Source organism: Lynx canadensis, chromosome B4 (assembly GCF_007474595.2).
Source record: "Lynx canadensis isolate LIC74 chromosome B4, mLynCan4.pri.v2, whole genome shotgun sequence".
Taxonomy (NCBI): Eukaryota; Metazoa; Chordata; class Mammalia; order Carnivora; family Felidae; genus Lynx; species Lynx canadensis.
The window spans coordinates 16,012,886-16,036,490 of NC_044309.1; the positions used below are offsets into that span (position 1 = coordinate 16,012,886).

The 23,605-nt window shown below is 45.2% G+C and overlaps 2 protein-coding genes across 6 annotated transcripts in view; one reads left to right on the forward strand and one right to left on the reverse strand.

Annotated features, from left to right (window-relative positions):
* TRDMT1 (tRNA aspartic acid methyltransferase 1) overlaps nucleotides 1–8,377 on the reverse strand; it is an 80,593-nt gene extending 72,216 nt beyond the window's left edge. For 2 of the 5 annotated variants that reach the window (XM_030320474.1, XM_030320469.1), the window contains exons 1-2: nucleotides 5,944–8,377; nucleotides 4,802–5,692 (exon numbers count right to left, since the gene is read on the reverse strand). Coding sequence is in view for 2 of the 5 variants with exons in the window: in XM_030320473.1 (XP_030176333.1) it covers nucleotides 570–693 (124 nt within the window). In the remaining 3 variants the exon portion in view is untranslated. Of the gene's footprint in view, nucleotides 1–569; nucleotides 799–1,652; nucleotides 4,763–4,801; nucleotides 5,693–5,943 lie in introns of those variants that run through there. The other 3 variants (XM_030320467.1, XM_030320470.1, XM_030320473.1) reach the window with 3 other exon arrangements.
* Nucleotides 8,378–15,177: 6,800 nt separating this feature from the next.
* Nucleotides 15,178–23,022, forward strand: VIM (vimentin). The gene is made up of 9 exons (XM_030320464.1): nucleotides 15,178–15,828; nucleotides 16,492–16,552; nucleotides 19,161–19,256; nucleotides 19,354–19,515; nucleotides 20,050–20,175; nucleotides 20,635–20,855; nucleotides 21,323–21,366; nucleotides 21,718–21,803; nucleotides 22,654–23,022. Exons 1-9 carry the CDS (start codon nucleotides 15,266–15,268, stop codon nucleotides 22,693–22,695), a joined length of 1,401 nt encoding a protein of 466 aa, XP_030176324.1. The 5' UTR covers nucleotides 15,178–15,265; the 3' UTR covers nucleotides 22,696–23,022.
* Nucleotides 23,023–23,605: the final 583 nt, after the last annotated feature.

Sequence of the window (23,605 nt, forward strand, 5' to 3'; positions counted from 1 at the left end):
CTTTCTTTCTTTCTTCTTTCTTTCTTTCTTTCTTTCTTTCTTTCTTTCTTTCTTTCTTTCTCTTTTTTTGACTCTTGCCTCCTTATCTTCAAACTGGCTCAAAGTTTGACAGACCCAGATACTCTTTCCAAGTACCATCATCTCCCCTGAGCACATCCCCAGATATCTGGGAAAACAAGAAAAGGAAGACACAGGGAGAACAGGGAAGACGAAATGGGAGGACAGGAAAGAAAAGAACACTATGGTAGAAGGCATTGCCAATATTTATTTTAGTACAGAATTCTAATATTTTAGAAGTCCCTTTGGGGCACCTGGGTGGCTCAGTTGGTTGAGTATCGGGTCTTGATCTCAGGGTTGTGAGTTCAAGTCCTACGGTGGGCTCCACGCTAGGGGTGAACTTAAAATAAAATAAACTAAACTAAAATAAAATAAAATAAGCCCCTTGGGTGGATGGATGCATAGATGAGTATTTAGTCATTATGTTAAGGTTTTGCTACTCTACTACGCCAATCAAGCCCATTTGAGAAAATAACCAAATTGATATTAAGAATTATTAGACAAATACCTACCATACCCAATTTTCAAATTCCCAGCAAATTTTGAAAGGTCCATATAATTTTCACAATAGCATCTGGTCACTACAAAAACACATGGAAAAATGAGGCTTACGTGACATTCCAAGTCCAGGTTCATTTTCTTAGTGTACTAAGACACCCACCCCCAGAAGTACCACAAGACAGAAACAGACATTTGGGGCCTGAGTTCAGATCATGATCTCATAGTTTCACAAGTTCGAGCCCCACGTGGCTTCTGCTCCGACAGTGCTGAGCCTGCTTCAGAGTCTCCTTTTTTCTCTGCCCCTCCCCCACTCACACTCTCTGTCTCTCTCAAAATAAACTTTAAAAAAAAAAAGATAAAAAAGAAAAAGTTATGCCTGTAATGCAAAAAGATAATTTAAACACAATACATAAAATTTTTTGTTTGTCTCCAGATGAGTTTATTTAAGTAGAAGTGGGAATTGTATTTAACAACTGATAAAAGTTAGCAGTTTTTTAACTTCAGCTGAACACCATTTTTAAACACATTTTTAGCTCCCAAAACAATAAGAAAAGTCAGTTCAAGGGTTAATAACGTAAGACAGGAATACTGTAACTCAGTCACTTTAAAAAACAAAAAGCTACCTATGAGGAAAAGATGAATATCTAAAAAAAAAAAAACAAAACCCTTGCTCACATTTAAAGCTTAACTTTGGAATTATGTTGTGATTTGGGCACGCAGGAGGTTCCCAATTACATTTGCACGGACACACCATTTTCTCCCTGGCAGCGACCACAATTCTGGGGTGATTGAGGAGTGAGAGCACCCTCAAAGTGGTCCTTTCCCTTTTTGCCTTTGATAGGAGTTAAAGCAAGTGTCATGTAAAGTAGCAAAAGCAGTAGAAACCACCTGCCAAGGTGAAATACAACAGTACAACGCAAAGGAAGGGTTCCACAAAGAGTTACATCAAACTCTTACAACCAGCTATGTATCTTTGTGGAAGGTATAAACAAGTTGGAGATGGTTGCAGAGGAAAGTTTTCGGAGAAAGTTGCCAGCGTGCTGTGTGGACTGACCTTTCTGCCAACAAGATCTTTGGGGCTGTTTGCTACTCACCTCAGGTCCAAGGCAAAGAGCGTCACAGGACCACCTGGGAGTTTAAAACTCTGCTCTCATCCTCCTCTGAGTTCTGGTAGGTAAAGTATTTCCCTTGGACCAGATCTGAGCCATATAGGGGAGAACTTGCTGTTTTAGATTCTGAGGGAGGATGAGCCCCTGGAAAGAAGTTACCACAGCAAAAAGAAGCAGAGTGTATTTCCGAATGACTTCTTGGGACTGTGGAAGACAAATACGAATGCACCTGTGCATGTCAAGGGCACTTTGGGCAAGACAGCCCAACGATGAGAAGTTCCCACAGAAACACCTGCTAGAAAAAGGGCCCATTTCAAACACATGCCCAATGGAGCGGTGTAAACTCTAGATCACCAACAATAGTTGTCAAGAAAGAACTTTCTTTTCCCCTTCACCTCTTCTCAATGAGCCCTAACCCTAACCAGCAAGAGACCTTAGTCAGGAAGGTAGGGAAGGACGAGGAGAAACACTTGGTAAACAGAGAGAGAGGCGGGGAGGGGGAGAGAGAAATTCAGTACTCCCTTTTCCTTGTATCTAGCACACTCAAGCCTGGAGAGGGAAGAAACAGAACTTTAAAGCAAAACCGAAATGTTGATTATGAAGTAGACGTGCAGATTATAAATCACTATATTAATTTTCTCTATGAGCAACCATCAGAGAATTGTTTGATTTCACAAGCATGACCAGAAAAGTCATCGGACTTGAATTTTCATGTGCCAAATGGTCGGGCCATTTCACAAGCTGCCTCCTTGTCTTCTTATTTTCTCCTTCCCTTGACTATTCAGACACATTGCCCCTCTTCAAGCTATCATTTCATAACGATAACAACACTAATAACAACCCACATTATCGAGTGCTTACCATGTACCCCTCAACTATGTATTTTATATACATCTCTCACTTCCTCTTCACACGCTTCTGTATTAGCAACACCTTCCTTTTACATTGGAAGAAATGGAGACTTGTCCACGACCTGTGAATTTACCCAGAATCTGCCATCGTTCCCCGCAAGAATGAGTGAAATGTAGTCCCTCGGTTCAAAGGATAAAAGATATCAGGCTTGCTTTCCTTAATAAAACATATGCGGATCTCTCTCGTCTCATGAGAAAATGAAAACATTCCACTAGAGGAGAATTAATAGAAAAGTAAACATGGGTATTTTTTGTAATCATAAAATCTGCTGACATACACACTTATTCCAAACTCCTGGATGTCATTATGTCAACAATCACAAAGCCTCCCAACCCAGACACAAAATACCAACAGTCCTAACAACAATATCTAAAATGTGTAATGTTTGACCTTTACAAACTGCATTTTCATATTTTAATCTAATTTTATTCTCATAGCAATCCTCTGAGTAGGGATCACAAATGCTACATTTTTGTTGAGGGAACTAAGATGAAGACCTTTTAAAAACCGTGATTTACTTAACATCAAAAACTAATACACGACAGAGCCAGCAGTCAAGGAGGTGTATGTCAAAGGGAAGTTGAAATATCAATCCTTTTTTGTATCAACTTCTAAACCACCTCTTTGCCATCAATATCTCTACTCATCATTCTTGATGCTTATGCTTCACATTTTTCAATAATCAAAACACTTCACACATCCTCTTACAAATTCTGAATCTCTGACTTCATTCTGATGAGATCATTTGTGGCAATTAACAACGCATATGGTTTTCAGTTAGAAACTGTGGCCTCAAGATGCAAATGAATTGGCAAAGCCAATGGAACACGAGAGTCGTCTAGGATTTTACACACCTGGGTTGAATTTATGTCCTAATATAGAAAGCCGTGCCTTCTCTCACGAGAGTTTATTCTAGAATTTCAGAACCATGCCAATATATTTCACAGTTCCCTAGTCATCAGATTGCCCTTCCCTGAGAAAGCAAGGTTCTTGCAAGCAATCAGTCCCCCTAATTAAATTCCAGGCTTTTTAATTTTCTAGTCTTGAATTCTAAAAGTTAAAACATTCTTTTCTATTTATTCTTCATTTCCTCATAAATGAAGAGTCATAAACATCGCCTCTCCAGCCACTATATTGTTCATGCTCTTCATGGCCACAAATACTAAGAATTCACTAGCATAGTGGTTCTCAGACCTCAGCCTTCCTCAGAATCATCTGGAAGTCTTATTAAAAACCAGATTGTTGGGCCTCTGCTCCAAAGTTCTGATTCAGTGCATCTGGGGTGGGGACTGATGGCCTTTCCAACGCCAGGTGATGCTGGTATTGCTGGTCTGGGTACCACACTTTGAGAACCACTGGACTAGTGGGTCCCCTTAAAGGGGCCCCGCGGAAAAGCGCCCAGGCACTAAGCCTCATGAATCACACAAATGGTGCTCAGTGCCCTCGCCTCACGCTGAAGGCTCCTATCTGGAGGAAAAAGAAATGGTTGTCATGACTCATTGTCTTTTCAGGCTTTTCCAGCCACAAAATTAAAAACAGAAAAGGGCTGCATTAAAAGCAAAATGAAAACAGCTAAATTTTGAGACTCCCAGCACGATTTCTGGGGTTAGAACAAAAGATGTTTCTTTTAGAACAAAAGATGTAATGAGGACCCAGGTAAGCCCTGTGCTGACCACACTGAAGGTTGGAACCACAGAAATTACCAGGCAAGACACCTGGCTCCTGGTTTTCTTTGCCTGTAGGAAGTTCTCCCATATCGTTCTCCAAACACATTATCGGCCTATAACTCTTTGAATTAATTCATTTCTTCTGCAACTTCTTTACTATATTTTAATGCAGAGAAATATCAATTGTCAATAAATACTGTTGGAACATCTTTCAGGTAGACAGTTAACCTGAAAGGAGAAGCGGGCAAAGGCGTTTCCTTCAAGTTCCTTTATTTTCATAATTATCATCTCCAGACGACTCTCAGTGGAGACTTTAAGTCCAGTTTTTCATCTCCTTGAGGGACAACTATGGCATTTTAGGTTACGGTGCAAAGTACCTCAGTATTTTGGTTTACTTGCCAAAAGTACAACCAGTATTTTGAATAACAGTGTTGCGTTAAATAACAAAAAAGTAACCAACAAGAGATGTTGTTAATATAAGATATAACACTTCTGCTTAGAAAATAGGCTTTAGTTCTACATTTAATATAGCAATATATTGCAAGAATTACTGACCTTTTACTCTGATCACCACTGAGTCCGTTAAATTTCAAAACATGAGCCAGCCAGCGAATAATATGCTACTGAGTAATAAACCCATGCCATCCAAATGAAGCTTTTTCTGTCCCCGTCCAAAGAAAAAGGAAAACAGAAGCATAATGGTAAGGTCACCGAAAACACAGATTTTGAAAGAAGTCGTTCTGTACGAGCATGAGTCACCAAAACTATTTCCTTAGTGATAAAAGTTGTCAGAGCAACCCAGAGGCCTCCCTACGCTAACAAGTACATGGGCAGTGTGTTGAGTTTCAAACCCACCAGTCATTTCCTTTACTTAATTGCTAACTGCTCTTCACCGGCTGCATTTGGGGCCTGTGTTTTATGCAGTCACCCGGCAACTAGTTATTATGCTATCTCTTATCAGGGAGAACAAAACAGTAAACTTCATATTTCCATGGATTTCAGGGTAAAAGTCGATGTTATTTCACCAAAGCACTTTGAACCTTGGGTGGGGGCATTATGAAACGGCTGAACTAGATCTCAATGTGGCAGCACAATCATGCAAAACTGAGAGAGAAAAAGATTGAGCAGAGAAGAGAGAAGTATTTTGGGTGCCCCCTGCATGCAAGGAAGGTGTTTTATTCATTTCTGTGTCCTTTGCACATAACGGGGATTCTGGCACATACTAGGACTCAAATACATGGAAGGAAGAGGGTCACTGGTTGTCTTCAGAATAATCCAATCTATTAAAGTAACTGTGCCACTACGGAGTTAAGATTTCATCTGGTTTATAATACTCACATGCATTCTACAATGGGACTCTCTTGCTCTTGCCCTTGTACATGTGTGATGCTTTAAGGATGCTCTATTTTAAAAGAACTGATGCTGATGAGCATTACTTGGAAAAACCTGATACGCAAAAGCGATAAGATTATTATTGCGCAAGAAATGTTTTACCTGGCTAGTAAGCTTATATGTATCCTCAGTAACACTGTTTAGTCTGGCCTTGAGAATCTTGGTTGTCAGGTAATCACTGAATCTCCCATATTTCAAAACTCTCCCATTATTCTTGGCCTATGCAATGTTAGTACCCCAAACGTTAATAAATCTCCCTAAAATTCAAACCAACAAGACAGTAAGTCAAAGATGCTCTTACTTACAGAGGCTACGTGTTCCAAAAACGTTGGTTCATTTCTTCTCCACCAGCGATGTGGTTGAGGATTTTCATTCTTGTAATTGTATGCAGGAGTCATACGCCATAACTATCAAATCATTCTAGTAGGCTGACTCAGAACTAAAAACTGAGATCTCCACAGAAAGTCCCTGAAAATATCCATGGACATCCTGATGATTCATTAAGGGCACCATATTCTCTGAATCAAAAAGTGTTCTGTTGCTGCATCAGAACAGGAACAAAAGAAATCCAAAGAGATAGGACAGATAACATGAAAAGAACGCGAAGGGTCTTGGGCACATCACCAACTGTAGTGCAAAAATACCACAGTGTGTGAGGTACTGCCTTACAGTGAAGTTTAGAGTGTGGGATCTGGAGCCAGAAGTCCTGGGTTCAAATCCCAGGTCTGCCACTTCCTGGCTGTGTGAGCTTGAGTAAGTTACTTAACGTCTCCGTGTCTCAGTTTCTTCATATGTATAGTAGGGCTGTTGAGAGGATTCCGTAAGTTTATACATGGCAAATAAGTTTACACTTGGCATACAGTAGGCACTCAAAATAAGCAAGGTCTCATGATTACCATTAGTTTTCCAATCTGGGCCAGACTCCAATTTTAGTAATGATATCATGGTATGTCTGGTTATTATTATCATTGTTTAGAGTCCACGAGTCAAGAACTGTGAAAAACAATCCAGAGTCAGCAAAACAAAAACTGTGATCCTGACATGTAAATCTCTCTGCACTATATTCTGCTCACACATGTCAAAACTCCCGAAGTTCTGGAGATGACAGATGAAGAAATTACAATTCTGTATTTTTCATGATTTATGATATAACGAAAACATATTTAATCTATATTAAGCTCAAATTCCATAATATTTTTGTACTTATTCCATATATCCACATGTGTCCCATTAGAGGGCATGTTTCCAGTACTTAGCTAATCAGAAATACGAAATTTTACTCAATATTTTGGAAACCATTGCAGTAGAATTATGGAGAAAGCTGTCAACTCAAAATGGTCTTTCTTAGTTATTTGTCATAAATTTAATGGGTTTTCTTAATCTTTTGCCTTACATAGTCTTATCATTATGCCATCTTATATTTCCTTCCATTTGCATTTAGGGTTACTTTGATTTATGTGTTTACTGTTTTTCTGTTACTTTGTCTTTTGACTTTCATTTCTAATCTCTATAAATCATAATGATCTTTGTCAGCACACGTAGAGACCAGTGTTTTATGGGGCATATTTTAAACACTGAGTTTATCAAACATATCTAAAAGTAAATGCAATAGTCATTGTTTCTGAAGAAAATAATTTTGCTGGCAAAGTGAATGTGATATGCCAGAAATAAAACATCTCCACATTTTTGGAAGGATTGGTCAATTAATCAGTCAGTTTTGAGATAAGTGGGACAGAGTTCTTTGATTGGTCTCAAATATACAGGAAAGACATTGTGGCTACCCAGATAATCAATATACTTCTGTTCCAACCTCACAGGTTACCATAAAGACAAATCAGAACTTGAAAAAAATTTTTTTCAGTTCTTGAAAAGAAAACGGTGCTATTGAACTGTTACTATCATTAGACCATTAATGAAATATCTCCTGAAAAAAAAAACTTCCGCCCCTCAGGAACTAGGTGACCTCAAAATAGGCAGAATGACTTCCCAAGATGTCAATGCGCTTGGCAAATGTTCTGGTGGTGATAAGACCTTCTCTATCCCAAAACATGGGAAAAACATTATTACAGGCCACAAGCGAATACTGCTTGTTTTCAGGTAGTCTCACTTGGCCAATAACTAAACTCTGACAGTATCATTTAGGTCTCTTTCAAATAAGGTCTGGTTTTTATAACTGGGCTGGTTTCATTCTGTATTTTGGATCCAGTGAAGCAATACGGAAAATCTAGCTTCACGCATTTGTCTCACATCAACTTGAGTTTTTTGCACTAGGTTTTCCCTCCATCTGTTAATTAATGTCTTTCTCTCCCTCCTACATACTCACCACTTTCTGTCTCCTTCATCACAGACTGTACATTAGATTTTGATGAAGCTGTAAGTAATAAATAGCTCTAGGGGGAGACTATGATCTGCTTTTATTTCCCCCAAAAAGATTCAGAAAGATTTCTAGGAATGTGTCTTAAAGCTTTTTCTCTGAACTTTAGAAACTGTTCTAGAGGGTACTAAAGAAGTCCCCAAGTTTACAAATCTGTGGAAACCAGACCAACATACTCAAATCAGATAAGGAACAATATAAGGTAATTGATATTAACTCATATGAACAGGCTAGAAGGGCCATAAAGGGTAAAACGGCATGATCCAGCTTATATCTCACCTTCCTCCTGCGGTTTTATGTTATTGTTTTTTAAAGTTTATTTATTTAGGGGCACCTGGGTCGCTCACTCGGTTAAGCGTCCGACTTCGGCTCAGGTCATGATCTCGCGGTCCGTGAGTTCAAGCCCCGCGTCGGGCTCTGTGCCGACAGTTCAGAGCCTGGAGCCTGCTTCGGATGCTGTGTCTCCCTCTCTCTCTGCCCGTCCCCTTCTCCTGCTCTGTCTCTCTCTGCCTCTCAGCAATAAACAAATGTTAAAATTTTTTTTTTTAAAAATAAATAAAGTTTATTTTGAGAGAGAGAGAGAGAGAGAGAGCAGTGGAAGGGCAGAGAGAGGGAGAGAGAGAGAATCCCAAGCAGCACAGAGGCTGACAAGGGGCTCAGTCTCACGAACCGTGAGATCACGACTTGAGCCAAGATCAAGAGTCAGACGCTTAACCAACGGAGCCACCCAGGTGCCCATGGGGTTTTACTTTACATCAACTACAGAAGGGAAGATACTTCCAGGTAAGAGGATACAAGTGAGTTCTCTTTCACCTGAGATTAATTTCCCACAACATCTTTTTTCTTCTGTGTATACCGCATCCATTCTCTCAGTTCCTGTCCAGAAAGTTCTGAGCCCTTTGACAAGCATGTCTTCTCTCTAACTTCATGGTCTGGAACAATCATCCCCCTGTGCCATCACAGGACACCCGCCTCTCCCCCTTCAAGGGCAGGCTCCTTTTACCATGCACCTGATCTACGGCAAACAGCCCTCAAATCAGTCTCCTCGATTCATCCCCCAGATGCCACAACAGTCTTCTTCCTAAAGCACAGCCACAAGCATGCCTTTCTCCCAGACACAAATGGCAGTGAATTCTCACTGCCCACCACATTAATTATAAACTCCTCTCTCTCTGGCATTTCATCCTCCAACGCACGGTCCCGTATTAGCTTTTGATGCCCTTTCTCCCCTACAACAGCTCCACAGTCGGGCCATACTGGGATTCTAGTCTTCCCTCAATGCCCCCCCGAAACCCTGCCCTCTATGCGATTTTTTCTTAGTGGGGTTCATCAGTTTCGAACATTCTTTCTCTACCACGATAAGCTATAAAAATTGTACCCATTCTTCAAATACCACCTTTTCTAAATATATTTTCTGGTCTCCCCCAAGGGGATATGATCGTTCCTCCTGAAGCCCCTAGTATTTCATTCCTATCTCTATGGGAGCACTCACCACATTCCACTCTGCATTACAGATCTTTATGTGGTTCCTAATCCTTTTACAAGTCTAGGAGCTTCCTGGAGCCACAGGCACTTTCTTACTGACCTGAACTAACAAGCATTGCAGAAAGTGTAGAAAATGAGGACACCTGTCTGTTGAATGGAATCTGAGAAAAGGCCTGAGCATGGGGAAATGTGGTATATTCGTGGAACAGAGAGCAGCTTAGGGCCCCCCTGAAACTGCTGTCCGGGGAGGAGCAGTGGAAAGAAGGATGGATGTTCACACCGGGCATGGCTTTCCAAGGACACAGTTGAATGTTATGAGCCTCAACCTCTTCCTTTAAAAAGGTTTTATTTATTTTTGAGAGAGAGAGAGAGAGAGAGAGAGAGAGAGAGAGAGAGCACAAGTGGGGCAGGGGCAGAGAGAGGAGGAACAGAGGATCTGAAGCAGGCTCCATGCCAACAGCAGAGAGCCTGATGCGGGACTCGAACTCATGAACCTCAGGTGAGACCATGACCTGAGCCGAGGTTAGACGCTGACCTTATTGAGCCACCCAGGTGCCCCAAGCCTCAACCTCCTTTGCAGCAAGACTTCTGTTTCCTTTGTCATCTTTATTACAAACTGTAATTCCTTCCTTTGTCCCTTTACCTGAGTATTGCATCTCTGGGTCACGTATGTGCCCACACAACTCAAGTCTACATCCCAACCAAGGGGGCCTGCATTGCACCTGCCTTGCTCACTTTCCTCAGTGTCGAGTGGAGCCCCCGGCACATGGTAAATATTCAATAAATGTATTTTGAGAAAGTGGATGAAATCTGTGGATCATAATACACTGTAGAGATTAAATACAGTCACACGTAAAGTCACTAGCACAATGCTTGAACATTGAATAGAATACTAGAACATTGAATAGAATACTAGAACTAGAACATTGAATAGAACACTACAATATTAGCCTCGTCTCTCCCTTCTTTCCTTCCTTCCCTCTTCTGTGAATGGCTCATGCGTTAATCCATGCACTCAACAAATGCTCCAGGCTTCTCTAGGCACTGAAGATAGGCTAGTGAACCAAAGAGAGAAAAATCTCTGCCCTCATGGAGGGCATTCTAATGAAGGAACGAGTGATTCACTTTGGGTCTTCAGGGAGTCTTGAGAATGTAGTTATTAAGAAGAGGTTGTGGCTCGAAGACAGACACGTTGGGAGGGGCGCGCAGAGCCTGGGGGGAGGACAGACAATTCCAGCATCGCAGGGGTGAGACACAAAATGACTCGGATGAGTGACGGCCACAAAACCGAGGAGTGGATACAGGAAACAACAAGCCAGGACGCCCCCTGGATCCGAGTGACCTAAGAGTAAGCAGTGGCCATGGTGATGACGGTTTCCAATCTGGGTAACGTGCCATGTTGCCCTGGACTGGGAAGTTAGGAGGGGAAGCCGTTGGGGTTGGGGGGTTTCAAGGGTGTGAGACGAGCTGTGTCTGCTTTTGGATATGATGCTCTGAAGAGATGGAAAGATGGAAAGAAATCGAGGTGAAAATGTTTAACTCTCAAAATTAACGATCTAGGGAGCGAGTGAAAACCAAACTCCCTTCGTATCTACTAGGAACCACTGTTCCATCCCCTGAATAACAGAAAGCATCATAGTCTCAGCACCTGCCAAGCTCCTTTCCGAGTCCTGCTACTTCACAGAGTAATCTGATAATTAACCTGCCTCTTCAGTTCCTGGAATGCAGAAAGGCCCTAAATAATATGTGTGAATTGGATTGCTTGATAGTAAGCAAGATCTCACCCTCGAGGAAGGCGGAGAGAAAAGAAAAGTGCATTTGGAGTCTGAAAGGCCCCAGGAGGAAGTCTTGCCCCCTCTCTCCCTCCTCTCTTAGTCACGGGGCCATGAGCAAATTGTTAGCCCGCCTCTCAGACTCCTCAGCTGCAAAATGCACAATCAAACCCACCTTGCAAGAGGCTGAGAGAGCATTAAGTAAAATGCTTGCAAAGTTCCCATCACCCAGCAGGCACAAAAATTAAAGCGCTGATGACATTGAGTATTATTATCTTTGTTACCACGCCTTCTTGGCGTTGCCAGGTTTCTCACGGCTCGCTTTATCCACCTTCTCGCTTCTCACATTCCATGCAGGCGATCCTGCTAGCGGCTGTCCTCCTGGCGTGGCCTCCCGCCAGCCAGCTTTCCGAAAGCCCCCACGGGCCCTAAGCCCGTCTGCACATGGCTGGCTGGTCCGTCAGTTCAAATCGCCCCAACTCAACTGACATCACCACAGCTTGCAAATTCCAAAATCGCTGTGAGTGCTTTAGATTTGGTCATGTTTACGCCTGGTCTACAAGTTCTACGGCGGTGTCCTTCTTTATCCACGACCGGCACCATGTTTGAAGCAGCTTCACGGTCTGGCATTTGAACACACCGCTGAGAGAGGCTGGCGTGGCCCTCAGAAAACACATACGAAGTGAGAAAGCTACGTCTGCATACTGTTTACTTCCAAAAGGTGACTGGGAACGCGGGGTGCAGAGATAGCAGGATTACTTGTCACCCTTGAGAAAGGTGGTTCAGACAGAGGGATCGCCCACACGGATGACTGACCCACTGGCTGAGGCACTGCACGAGGCACACGTATCTCTGAATGAAGTTGATTCTCTAAGTCTCACGCGTTCTACGTGAACGATTAAAGTGTTTTTGTAATCTCCACTTTTCCACGCCCTACAGTCCGCCGCTAACTATGGCAATTTCTAATAGGAAGGACATACTGGATATTGCATATCTGTGTGTGTGTGTGTGTGTGTGTGTGTGCATTCTATGCCAATCTATGCCAAATGCCATGGATGGATAGTTTGTGCCCTCATCTCCAATGCAACCCTATATGGAGACAGAGCCTTTGGGAGGTAATTAGGTTTAGATGAGGTGTTGATGGTGGAGCCCCCATTATGGGATTAGTGCCCTTTTAAGAAGTGGAAGAGACCACAGTTTGTCTTGGCTTCGCCACATGACGACACAGCAAGAAGGCAGCTCTCTGCACAGGAGAAAGCAGGTCCTTATCAGACACCGAATCTGCTGGCACTTTGATCTCGGACTTCCTGCCTCCAGAACTGTGAGAAATGAACGCTTGTTGGTTAAGCCACACTGTCTACGGTATTTTGTTATAGCGCCTGAGCTAAAACAGCCAGAGAACATACCACGGTCCTGCCCGCGAATACAGATCGCGGACGGGTTAGAAAGGAGAAGGGGTACCCTAGAAATGGTGAGGAAGGCCAGAGTCCACCCCAGAGGAAGTCACCATAACCCCGAGGAATTTGCTGTGGTCACCGACAGGGCACCGTGCCACACCACACCAGAGCCTTGCCCTCATTTTCCATGGTGACTCAGTCAGCAAGCAGCACCACCTCATTGCCCTGGGATCAGCATTTTAGGTGGGAGTAGGGCCCACCCTCGCCTCCTCCCCTGGGGAGATGGCTTTTTTCTCATCCTAAAAATGCCAGGCGCACTCACAATGGTGACATTTGCTGAGCAATGGCTTGGATCAAGAGCTCTCATGGAGCAAGAATAAAGGAAACCCACAGCAGGGGAGCTATGCAGCAAAGGTCCTGCACCTTGACCTTGGCCGTGCCACTTGCCAGAGCTCTCTGAAATGAGGTCAACAAAATATTACCTAGCAGAGGCTTGTACAGAGAAGCTGGGATAAACCCTTAATTTGGTCCCAAACTATTTTTCTTAAATGCCGGGTAACCTCCAGTACCACACCCATAGCCTTCACCCACCCTCCCACTCCCCCCAGAAAAAGGGGGAAGGATTTTACCATTTTTCTCCAAACTATCCACTATAGACTTTTACGGTGGTTTTGCAGTGAATCCATCTGGTACTCAATGTGTCCTCTAAACACACAACAACAACCACAACAAAATTCCATGATGTTTCAATTGCTGCTTAATTAACCACAGTAAGACTGTCGGGCCTTTCCTCCCTTCATCTCCCTTTGGGGGTAAGCACTGTATTCTGCATTTACTAATACCGCAACCATGGCCTTTTACCTAGAAAGATTTGGGCGGCGGAATTTGACACTCCCTGGTGCCCTGGACCAGAAGGTTTTTGCTCTGTTTGCTCTGTAGACAGTTTTATCTCCCTCACTGGAAGACCAATTGCACTAATTCTTGGAAAATAGGCCAAAAGGACCGGTGACATTTCCCAGACAAGTCCCCAGAATCCCGCAATGTGCCTCGCTGAACCAAAATGAACACATAAATCTATTTCCCCCAAACATTCTGTCATTTGAGTTATATAATTGCCTTTCATTAATCAGGTCGGAGCTTTAAAGCAACACCTAATTAATTCTATAATTGGCACAGATTATGCCTTTAATGACTTCCACTATAGCAGAAAAACCAATGATCTCTCAATTTGATTTTGAAACTACGGACGGACGCCGGGTTTCCTCTTTCACCCAGAACTTTCAGATCTTGTTAAAACTCGGGTGTGGTTTCACGGGGGTGGGGGTGGGGGCACCGAGGGGAGCCCAGAGGGAAGGGTGGGAGGGAACTTTGCAAGAAAACCCTTCCCCGAGGGCGTTCGTGATGCCAGACACCGGTGTTTGGCAGCTCTCTGGGGTCTGCAAGAAGTTTCCTGCTAATGGGAAGTCCGCGCATTTGGAGCAAAATCGGGCTTGCGCGAGTTCTTAACAACTTAGGGCTGCTCTAGGATCCTCGCGGGCGAACCGCACACAACAAAGAGGAGGCCCGACTAGAAGTTGGGTAAAACTTAGAACCAACAGGGCGTGCGCGGCCCGAGGAGACTTGAGTCAATCTCGTCTAACGGTTTCCCGAACCGCTAGGAGCCCTCAACCTCGGCGGGCAGCAGGGCTCCGGTGACTCACTGCCAGTGACTCAGCGACCCCACCCCTCTCGCCCCCCCCTCCCCCCCGCCCCTCGGGCTTTCCTCGGCCGCAGCCTCGAAGCTCGCGCCCTCCAAAGCCACACCGAGCCCGTTAGGTCCCTGAACCTAAGGAACCCCCAAGACAAGAGGCTGGAAAGATTCGTGGGCCAAAGCGGGCGGTGCGCCAAGCCTGCTCGGGACCCCAGCTCCGTGTTCTGGGCTGTGCGCGCCCCCAACGCCCGCTCCAATCTCAGGCGTTCTTTGTTCCTTTCTCCGCGCCTTCCACGCCTCGGGATCCCCCCCTCTTCCTGCCCCTTTGCCCGCGGGTCTCCCCACCCACCAGCCCCGAGCAGAACACTGGCCTGCAGAGGAGCGCCCCTCCCACCCGCCCGCCTCCTCCCAGGCCTCTTTGGCCCAGCGCCTGGGGACCCCTCCGGTCCGGTCCCGGGCAGGGTTCCCTACCACCGCGCGACCCCGCCTTTTTCAGCACCCACTGGGAGCAGAGCTCAGGCCAACATCAGGAAAGCCCCCGAAAGTCCCAGCCCACCCAAAAAGTAACGGGAAGGTGCCCAGTCCCGGGCTGCAGAGGGGCGGAGAGGAAGGCTCGAGGGCGCCCCCGCCCCAACCCCCGCCCACCCTTCCCGCATCTCGTCGGGTCCCCATTGGCTGGCGCTCTCCGCGGCTGGGATGGCAGTGGGAGGGGACCCTCTTTCCTAACCGGGTTATAAAAACTGCGCCCTCGGCCCGGTCCGGTCCTCTGCCACTCTCGCTCCGGGGTCCCCCGCGCCAGAGACGCAGCAGCGCTCCCACCGCCCACACCCACCGCGCCCTCGCTCGCCTGTCCTCCCCGAGCCGGTCCGCGCCGCCGCAGCCGCCCAGCCCACCGCCACCGTCTCAGCCATGTCCACCAGGTCTGTGTCCTCGTCCTCCTACCGCAGGATGTTCGGCGGCCCCGGCACCGGCAGCCGGCCGAGCTCCAGCCGGAGCTACGTGACCACGTCCACCCGCACCTACAGCCTGGGCAGCGCGTTGCGCCCCAGCACCAGCCGCAGCCTCTACGCCTCGTCCCCGGGCGGCCCGTACGCCACGCGCTCCTCGGCGGTGCGCCTGCGGAGCAGTGTGCCCGGTGTGCGTCTGCTGCAGGACTCGGTGGACTTCTCGCTGGCCGATGCCATCAACACCGAGTTCAAGAACACCCGCACCAACGAGAAGGTGGAGCTGCAGGAGCTGAACGACCGCTTCGCCAACTACATCGACAAGGTGCGCTTCCTAGAGCAGCAGAACAAGATCCTGCTGGCCGAGCTCGAGCAGCTCAAGGGCCAGGGCAAGTCGCGCCTGGGGGACCTCTACGAGGAGGAGATGCGGGAGCTGCGCCGGCAGGTGGACCAGCTCACCAACGACAAGGCCCGCGTCGAGGTGGAGCGCGACAACCTGGCCGAGGACATCATGCGGCTCCGGGAGAAGTAAGGCGGCGCCCACCTCGGGGCTGCGGGAGGGAGGGAGGGGGGTACGGGGCCCCCGCGAGAAGCCGCCACGCCCTTGGGGATGTGGCTGGGGCGGTGGCTGTCTGGGGGACAGCGGGTGAGCGGGGCGGTGGCTTCGGCGGCGCAGCCCCGCCCTGCACCCAGACCTTGCAGTTCGCATTTCCCCCCCCCCCCCCCCCCCCCCCACTCATTGCCCAAGAACACCCCGCTTCAGGTTACAGATTTCTTAAAACTACCACTTTGTAGCCGAAGGCCCTTAAAAGCAACGAGCGCGATCTCCCCCAAACTTTTAGAAAGTTTCCTGGCCCCTTCTGGCGTGCGGCCATCATGGGGCGGGAGAAGGGAAGAGGGGAGGGGTGTGGAGGCAGCGAGACAAAGGGATTGCAGAGGTTCCTCGGAGGCGGGGTGGGGGCGTTCGCCGTGCAGGTTGGCGTGGCGGCCGTGATTGCTTTTGCACACTGCGGGCCGAGGTCCCGCCAAAACTTGCGGAGGGCGGCAGTCCTAAAAGCCGCAGTCGCCGGCTGCCCGCAGAGGTGGCGCAGCGGATCTCGTCTCGCGGCGTCGCGACGTGGTGGTTGGGTGTGGCCGCCCCACCCCTGGCGGGGTCCCAGTTCCCTTTTGGTTAATGCGCGACTGTTTCAGGTTGCAGGAGGAGATGCTTCAGAGAGAGGAAGCCGAGAGCACCCTGCAATCTTTCAGACAGGTTTGTAGATTCTGTTCCCACTTGCACAGCCACCGGACCCCGCCCCATCAACCCACGGGCAATTCTCAAAAGTTACTCAACCCAAGTCTAGAGAGCGCAAAACTTCACTTCTGTGCGCAAAGCCCCCTAGCGGCAGAAAGACCGCAGATCGGAAATTGTCCGAATAAAAACCCTTGAATGGGGTGAAGCCTTTCCTTAGGACATAAAGTCTTTGATTTTTTACTTTGTTTCGACGTTTTTTTTTTCAAAAAAAAATTTTTTTTTCCGTTTTGTTTTTGAAACACATTGACATTCAGATTCTGAACAGTTACAGTTTGATGTAGATAAAGGTTTGCTAAAGTCAAGTTGGCTAACTTTTACAAGGCCACCAGAAAGCACAGTTATGCCCTGTACTTTAAAATGTAAATGTACAGGGGGACAAGAAACTTAGTTTCACTGGATGGAAGCCAGCAAGTGTCTTTTCTTCTCTGCAAGTTCCATGGCGGCTTTAAAGTTATATGGAACTATCCCCGGCCACAACTATTTTGTGATCTAATAAGGGTGAAAAGGAGCCATCTGTCCTCTGGGCTGAAAGGTATTAATGGTTTCTACGGGATTCACTATGGAATGTAGATACAGACATTCTGGCAAGTGTGGTGGCTCAGGACAGAAATAATAGGAGTCTTTGTGTTCCCAGAGAAGCTTTGCAACAGGCTGCATTCTTATTGAATATGTAATGATGTAAGCACAGTCCTGGTCGGACACAAGTATTTGCTAACATCCGTTATCTAATCTCTGGCCCAGACTTGTGAAGTATATTCTTAAAGCTACAATCATAATTCACATTTTGAAAGGCCTTTCTTGATTTGGTTTCTTAAATTCTTTAGCACATCCTCCACAAGAACCTAAGGCTGAAGAACGGATTTTCAGTAAAGGACTTTTTGCTCCAAAGTTAGATAGACTTAAAGGATTTTTAGCTTGAAATTAGAATTCAAAAGCCGGAAGAGCTGCCAGCATAGTTTTCTTCCCCTGAACACTTACTGGCATGGCTATAAAAGCTCTCCGAGGAATAGTCTAGAATAACATTTTGAAGCAGAAATACACTTACCAGATTAAGTTAAACACTGCAGTGTGTGCTTCATTTCAGTAACCGAGCATTTATGATCATCATATCTATAACGTTTTCTGCAGAGCAGTGAGTTAATATGAAACAATATTATTAGGAAAGATCTCCTGTTTAGGGATTAGGTAAAATCCCTCATAGTCTCCTCAATGAAGTAGAATGTCCCCCGTTGAACTTTTTTATAGAGGGCAGTAAATTATCTTTTGCATCTCTCTTAGGGCTTAACAAGCAAAAATGAATTTTGCCCAAGCCTGTTTTTTTTTTTCTTTTTTGTTATCACTCATTCCTCATTCACGTTTCCATGAAGGTGATAGAGGTGTCTTTGAAGACTGAAATGCTATAAACCATACACTGAGTACAGTTGCTTACAAAATAAGAGGTGTAAAGATTCTCGTGACGTTTCCTCGAGGGGACATAAAATCTTTGGGACGTAGCAGGTTACAAGTGGTGGAAACAGAAGAGAGCCGGGGCGCCTGGGTGGCGCAGTCGGTTAAGCGTCCGACTTCAGCCAGGTCACGATCTCGTGGTCCGTGAGTTCGAGCCCCGCGTCAGGCTCTGGGCTGATGGCTCGGAGCCTGGAGCCTGTTTCCGATTCTGTGTCTCCCTCTCTCTCTGCCCCTCCCCCGTTCATGCTCTGTCTCTCTCTGTCCCAAAAATAAATAAACGTTGAAAAAAAAAAATTTAAAAAAAAAAAAAAAAAAAAAAAAAAAAAAAAAAAAAAAAGAAGAGAGCCAGAGCGGCAAGAATTTTTCACATAGTTTCATTACATGCATTTTGAGCAGTCATTCTGAAACAAACCTAGTAACAGAATTTACACCGTGCTCAGCGGAAGGGATGGACACACCCTTGTAGGATGTGCTACGAGAGGGAGCAGAGAAAATACAGTCCAGAATTTACATTTCGTTTCCTTACGTGCCTGAACTGAATCTTTGCCAGGGTACATCTTGAGTTGGAGTATAAATCTAGCCTGTAACCTGAATGCCAGATGACTACACACTGACTTTGAATTCTAAGGATAAGGTTCAGAAGTTTGAGTCAAGAAAAAATAGAGCTCATGGATACACTGACACTTTCAAAGCACAAATTTCTGTTCTGTGTACTCTCAGGTATATATGAAGTGAGATCTGGCCAACCCTATGATCGTCACGTTATCTCGCGACATGATAAAAAAAGAAATCTTAAAAATGCTGTCACATGGATTTTAATGACCGATGAAGTACGGTTTGCCCTGTGCAGTTTAACATTTATCTGCATCCAAATTGCTTATCAGCCACCTAGAACACAACACAGTGGGTCACAATTCAAATTAGTTAACGAAGCAAAGAAAGTAGAGTATGTTATAGTACTGGGTGACTTACGGACCTAATGCAAAAGTCATAAAATCTGTCAACAATCTCTTCACAGTGAAGAGACTAAGCTCATGTGATTAATTTGAAATGAATCCATGAGACAGGCCTTGGGCTTCAGCAGCCCCCCCAATGCCTGTCTCTTCTCTTTTCCAACCAGGATGTTGACAACGCTTCTTTGGCACGTCTTGACCTTGAGCGCAAAGTGGAATCCTTGCAGGAAGAGATTGCCTTTTTGAAGAAACTACATGATGAGGCAAGTGGAGCCCCTTTTTGTGGGTGAATGTGGGTGAACGTGGGAGAAGTTGTCCCCAGATGTGGCACGACCGACCTCCTGTCTGTTCTTTCTTCAGGAAATCCAGGAGCTACAGGCTCAGATCCAGGACCAGCACGTCCAAATCGACGTAGATGTTTCCAAGCCTGACCTCACCGCTGCCCTGCGGGATGTACGCCAGCAATATGAAAGCGTGGCTGCCAAGAACCTTCAGGAGGCCGAAGAATGGTACAAGTCCAAGGTAGGACGCTAGTCCGTGTGGCTAGAACAAAAGAAGAGCGTTTTGCTCTGAAAATGCTTGCACCCGTCTGTGATTCCTATACATACCCATTAGCTCCAGTCAGAAAGCTGGCTTGAACGTCTTCAAACTTCTTGAACTTCTTGTTCAAGTTTAATTTGTTGCTGCAGCCTCCCCATCACTCACGCCTTCTCTTTTCCACCCCTCCTTCTTAACCCTACATCAAAGTAACTCCCAACACCATGCCCTTGACCTCCACCCTTGAACGAGGGCAGTAGATCACGTCTCTACTTGAAAATATCAGTGTCGGCATTCCATCACTCCCCCTCTGCTTTTCAGAACAGAAATGCGGATGTATTCTGAGAGACAAGGAGATTTGAAGTTAAAAATACGGAGCGTGGTTTGGATTATGTGTCGTTTATTTGTTTGGTCACCATCTTTAAGATCTGCCATTTTTCTGGGGAAGGTAGAATCTTAGAGGATTGGAAACCAAGTCGCTTGGGGGGGGGTCTACATTTTTTATTTGTTTTTTGACAGTTTGCTGACCTCTCTGAGGCTGCTAACCGGAACAATGATGCCCTGCGCCAGGCGAAGCAGGAATCAAATGAGTACCGGAGACAGGTCCAGTCCCTCACCTGCGAAGTGGATGCCCTCAAAGGGACTGTGAGTATCAGACCCCCGTAAAAGAGGAAACATAACCAGTCTGCACCATCCACATGGACCGAGCTAATGGCGATATCTGAACAAAACTTCAAATGATGAAAAAGTGATTTTTTTAATCCAAAGACCATGAGTTGTCAGGACGGGTTCAAAAAAGCACTTTGGGAGGGGCGCCTGGGTGGCGCAGTCGGTTAAGCGTCCGACTTCAGCCAGGTCACGATCTCGCGGTCCGTGGTTCGAGCCCCGCGTCGGGCTCTGGGCTGATGGCTCAGAGCCTGGAGCCTGTTTCCGATTCTGTGTCTCCCTCTCTCTGCCCCTCGCCCGTTCATGCTCTGTCTCTCTCTGTCCCAAAAATAAATAAATAAACGTTGAAAAAAAAAAAAAAGCACTTTGGGGTCTGAAGATTTGAGCTTACACGGGCCTTATCGTTCTAATACTTGAGCCTTTCTTCCCCCCCTGCAGAACGAGTCTCTGGAACGCCAGATGCGTGAAATGGAAGAGAACTTTGCCGTCGAAGCTGCTAACTACCAAGACACTATTGGCCGCCTGCAGGATGAGATTCAGAACATGAAGGAGGAAATGGCTCGCCACCTTCGCGAATACCAAGACCTGCTGAATGTTAAGATGGCTCTTGACATTGAGATCGCCACCTACAGGAAGCTGCTGGAAGGCGAGGAGAGCAGGTATGGCACGAGGGCTTGTGTGCCTGAATTAATAGCCACCGTGTATTAGGTATTCTGTCACTCATTTGACATTCCTCACCTCATTTCATCTTGGGAACATATCTTCAAGGTAGCTACTGACCACTTTTTATAGATACGGAACCTTCGGTCAGGAGGTTTAGTAACTTGCCCTAGTTAGAGTTAGTCAGGGGCAGAGCTGGGATTTGAACTCTTAACTCTCTGAGCGCCAACGCTCTTCCCACTCTGTGATGCCTCCAGTTCACGCCCCTGTGGAGAAGATACTTGGGGTAAAAGATTGTAAATGTACTAATGAGGCCACTCATAGGTAAATATGTTTGAAGCAAATCCCTCACGCCACGAACTACAGGAATACATTGTCTCCTTTGATGAGAACAAGAAGTGAATGAATTCGTGCCTTATTGTTTGAGCTGTTTTCCAAAAATTTTACTGTTTTTATCTTTTTATAGGATTGCTCTGCCTCTTCCCAACTTTTCTTCCCTGAACCTGAGGGGTAAGCATGTGATTGCCCTTTTTTGAAAAATTTTAGCAGCTTTGTAACCAGTCTGTTCATGATAAAGCACTCATTTGTTAAATGATACTTGGAAATGCCATACAAATTAAAATCCTGTAAAATATCCATTACAGTCTGTGCTTCCAGTTAAATTTAAACCACATTGACTTCTTCCTTTGGGGTGTAACTGAAATAGTCCATCTTGATGCTGGGCTTTCAAACGGGTATTAAGTCTCTAGAATTCTTTTGGGCACTTTGAGCAATTATGAACCACAGTCATAATTCTTTGGCCAGTTACTTATTTTTTTCAAATGTCCTTTTTCCTCATTTGGGGCTTTTTTCTTTATTCAGAAACCAATCTGGATTCACTTCCTCTGGTTGACACTCACTCAAAAAGAACACTTCTGATTAAGACGGTCGAAACCAGAGATGGACAGGTTGGTATCTTTCACTCAAAATCGGCATCATCTCAGGCCGGCATTGATAGCCTTGTGAATCACTAAGTCTGTATCTCATATACACCTGGTTAATTGGGGGGGGGGGGTTCCGTTTCACCCGTGACCCCTCAAAAGAGAATAGGCCTCTTCTCCTGGCATGACCCCCAGCCAACTAGTTATTTGGTTCCTCAATGTGGAGGTGAGATTGCAATCTACCTATAATCCAAAATAAAGGATTTCTTTCTATGGTCCTTAATTTAAAATGGGAGCACAGCCTCTTTCCGTTACTTTCTAGACTCGCTTCATGAGCTCCTTCATTAGAACCTCAATCCCAGGAATGTTTTGATACTGGACATATGGCCTTCCCTACTGACTGCCTCCTCAATGCTCCTGTGTCCTTTGACGTAGTGCAGGGACATGCCCTACGATCACTTCGTTTCTTGTTCGTTCCCTATGCCATGAAAGAAATGGCCGAAATCTATTGTAACCTTCGTGGAATCTTCCCTTGCCCATAAACTTCAAGTGTACGTTCTGTACAATTAGAATGCCTTCATTGCTTTTAAACTTTGCTGCGTAGGATGATAACAGCATCCTTCAGAAACATAGTTCAGTTTTCTTTTCTTAAACCCTAACGTTCCATCGGATACTTAATCTGCTTGTAGGTGAAGAGCGGCTTATGTACGCATCTGTCCCTTCTAGCTGGGACCCTTCTTGTGTATAATCAACATGACCTGCCTGTTTTCACAATAAATTCTATTTCGTAGGGATTTTTCTTTGTCGTGCTCAATGGGGTAGCTGAATCTTTAGCATGTAGTATCGTGTTTGATTTGAATTTGAATTTTTTTCACAGGTTATCAATGAAACTTCTCAGCATCACGATGACCTTGAGTGAAGATTGCACAGACTCGGTGCAGCAATATATTACCAGCAAGAATAAAAAAAAAAAAAAGAAATCCATATCTTAAAGAAACAGCTTTCAAGTGCCTTTCTGCAGTTTTTCAGGAGCGCAAGATAGATTTGGAATAGGAATAACCTTTAGTTCTTAAGAACCAACACTCTTAAAAGATTTAGAGAAAAGTTTACAAACATAATCTAGTTTACGAAGAAAACTTGTGCTAGGATACTTTTTAAAAAGTATTTTTGAATACCATTAAAACTGCTTTTTTCCAACAAGTGTCTGACCAACTTGTTTCTGCTTCAATAAATCTTTGGAAAACTCTTTGGCTGTGTTACTTATTTGATAATATCTCCACAGTTCTCCAAAGTTTATGAGGATATATGTGTTAGTCAAATACTTTTTAGTCCTGCTGGTTCATTTGTCACAAAAATCTAGGCTAACTTGATAAATCCAACTTATCTATGCTTGAGGTATAGTTCTTAACTGAGTCACTTACAGGTAGACTTCACTTCTTTTCAATTACATTATTTGAACTTAAATAGACGATCTATCATAAAATAACTTGTACGAAAATGACAGGTCTTTTCACAAGATGAGTTCAGCAGGGTCTATGTCCAGGTGTGATTCCATTCTAGCAAACAGACTTTCTAAACCCAAAGACTTAGGCTGAATGAAAACTTCTGGGGGAATGCAGCATATGGGAAGCTCGGACTTCCCCATGGGAGTTAGAATATATGGTAATGGCAGTGCATCGGGTGCATCTCTGTTAGCAAGAGGCAGGAAGGGACAGGTCCATCAAGTTTCAGCGAATGACACTTGCATTTCTGTGTCTAACTATATATATATGATATCTATAAGTGTACTTTTTAAATGTTGGTTTATTTTTGAGAGAGCGTGAGTTGGG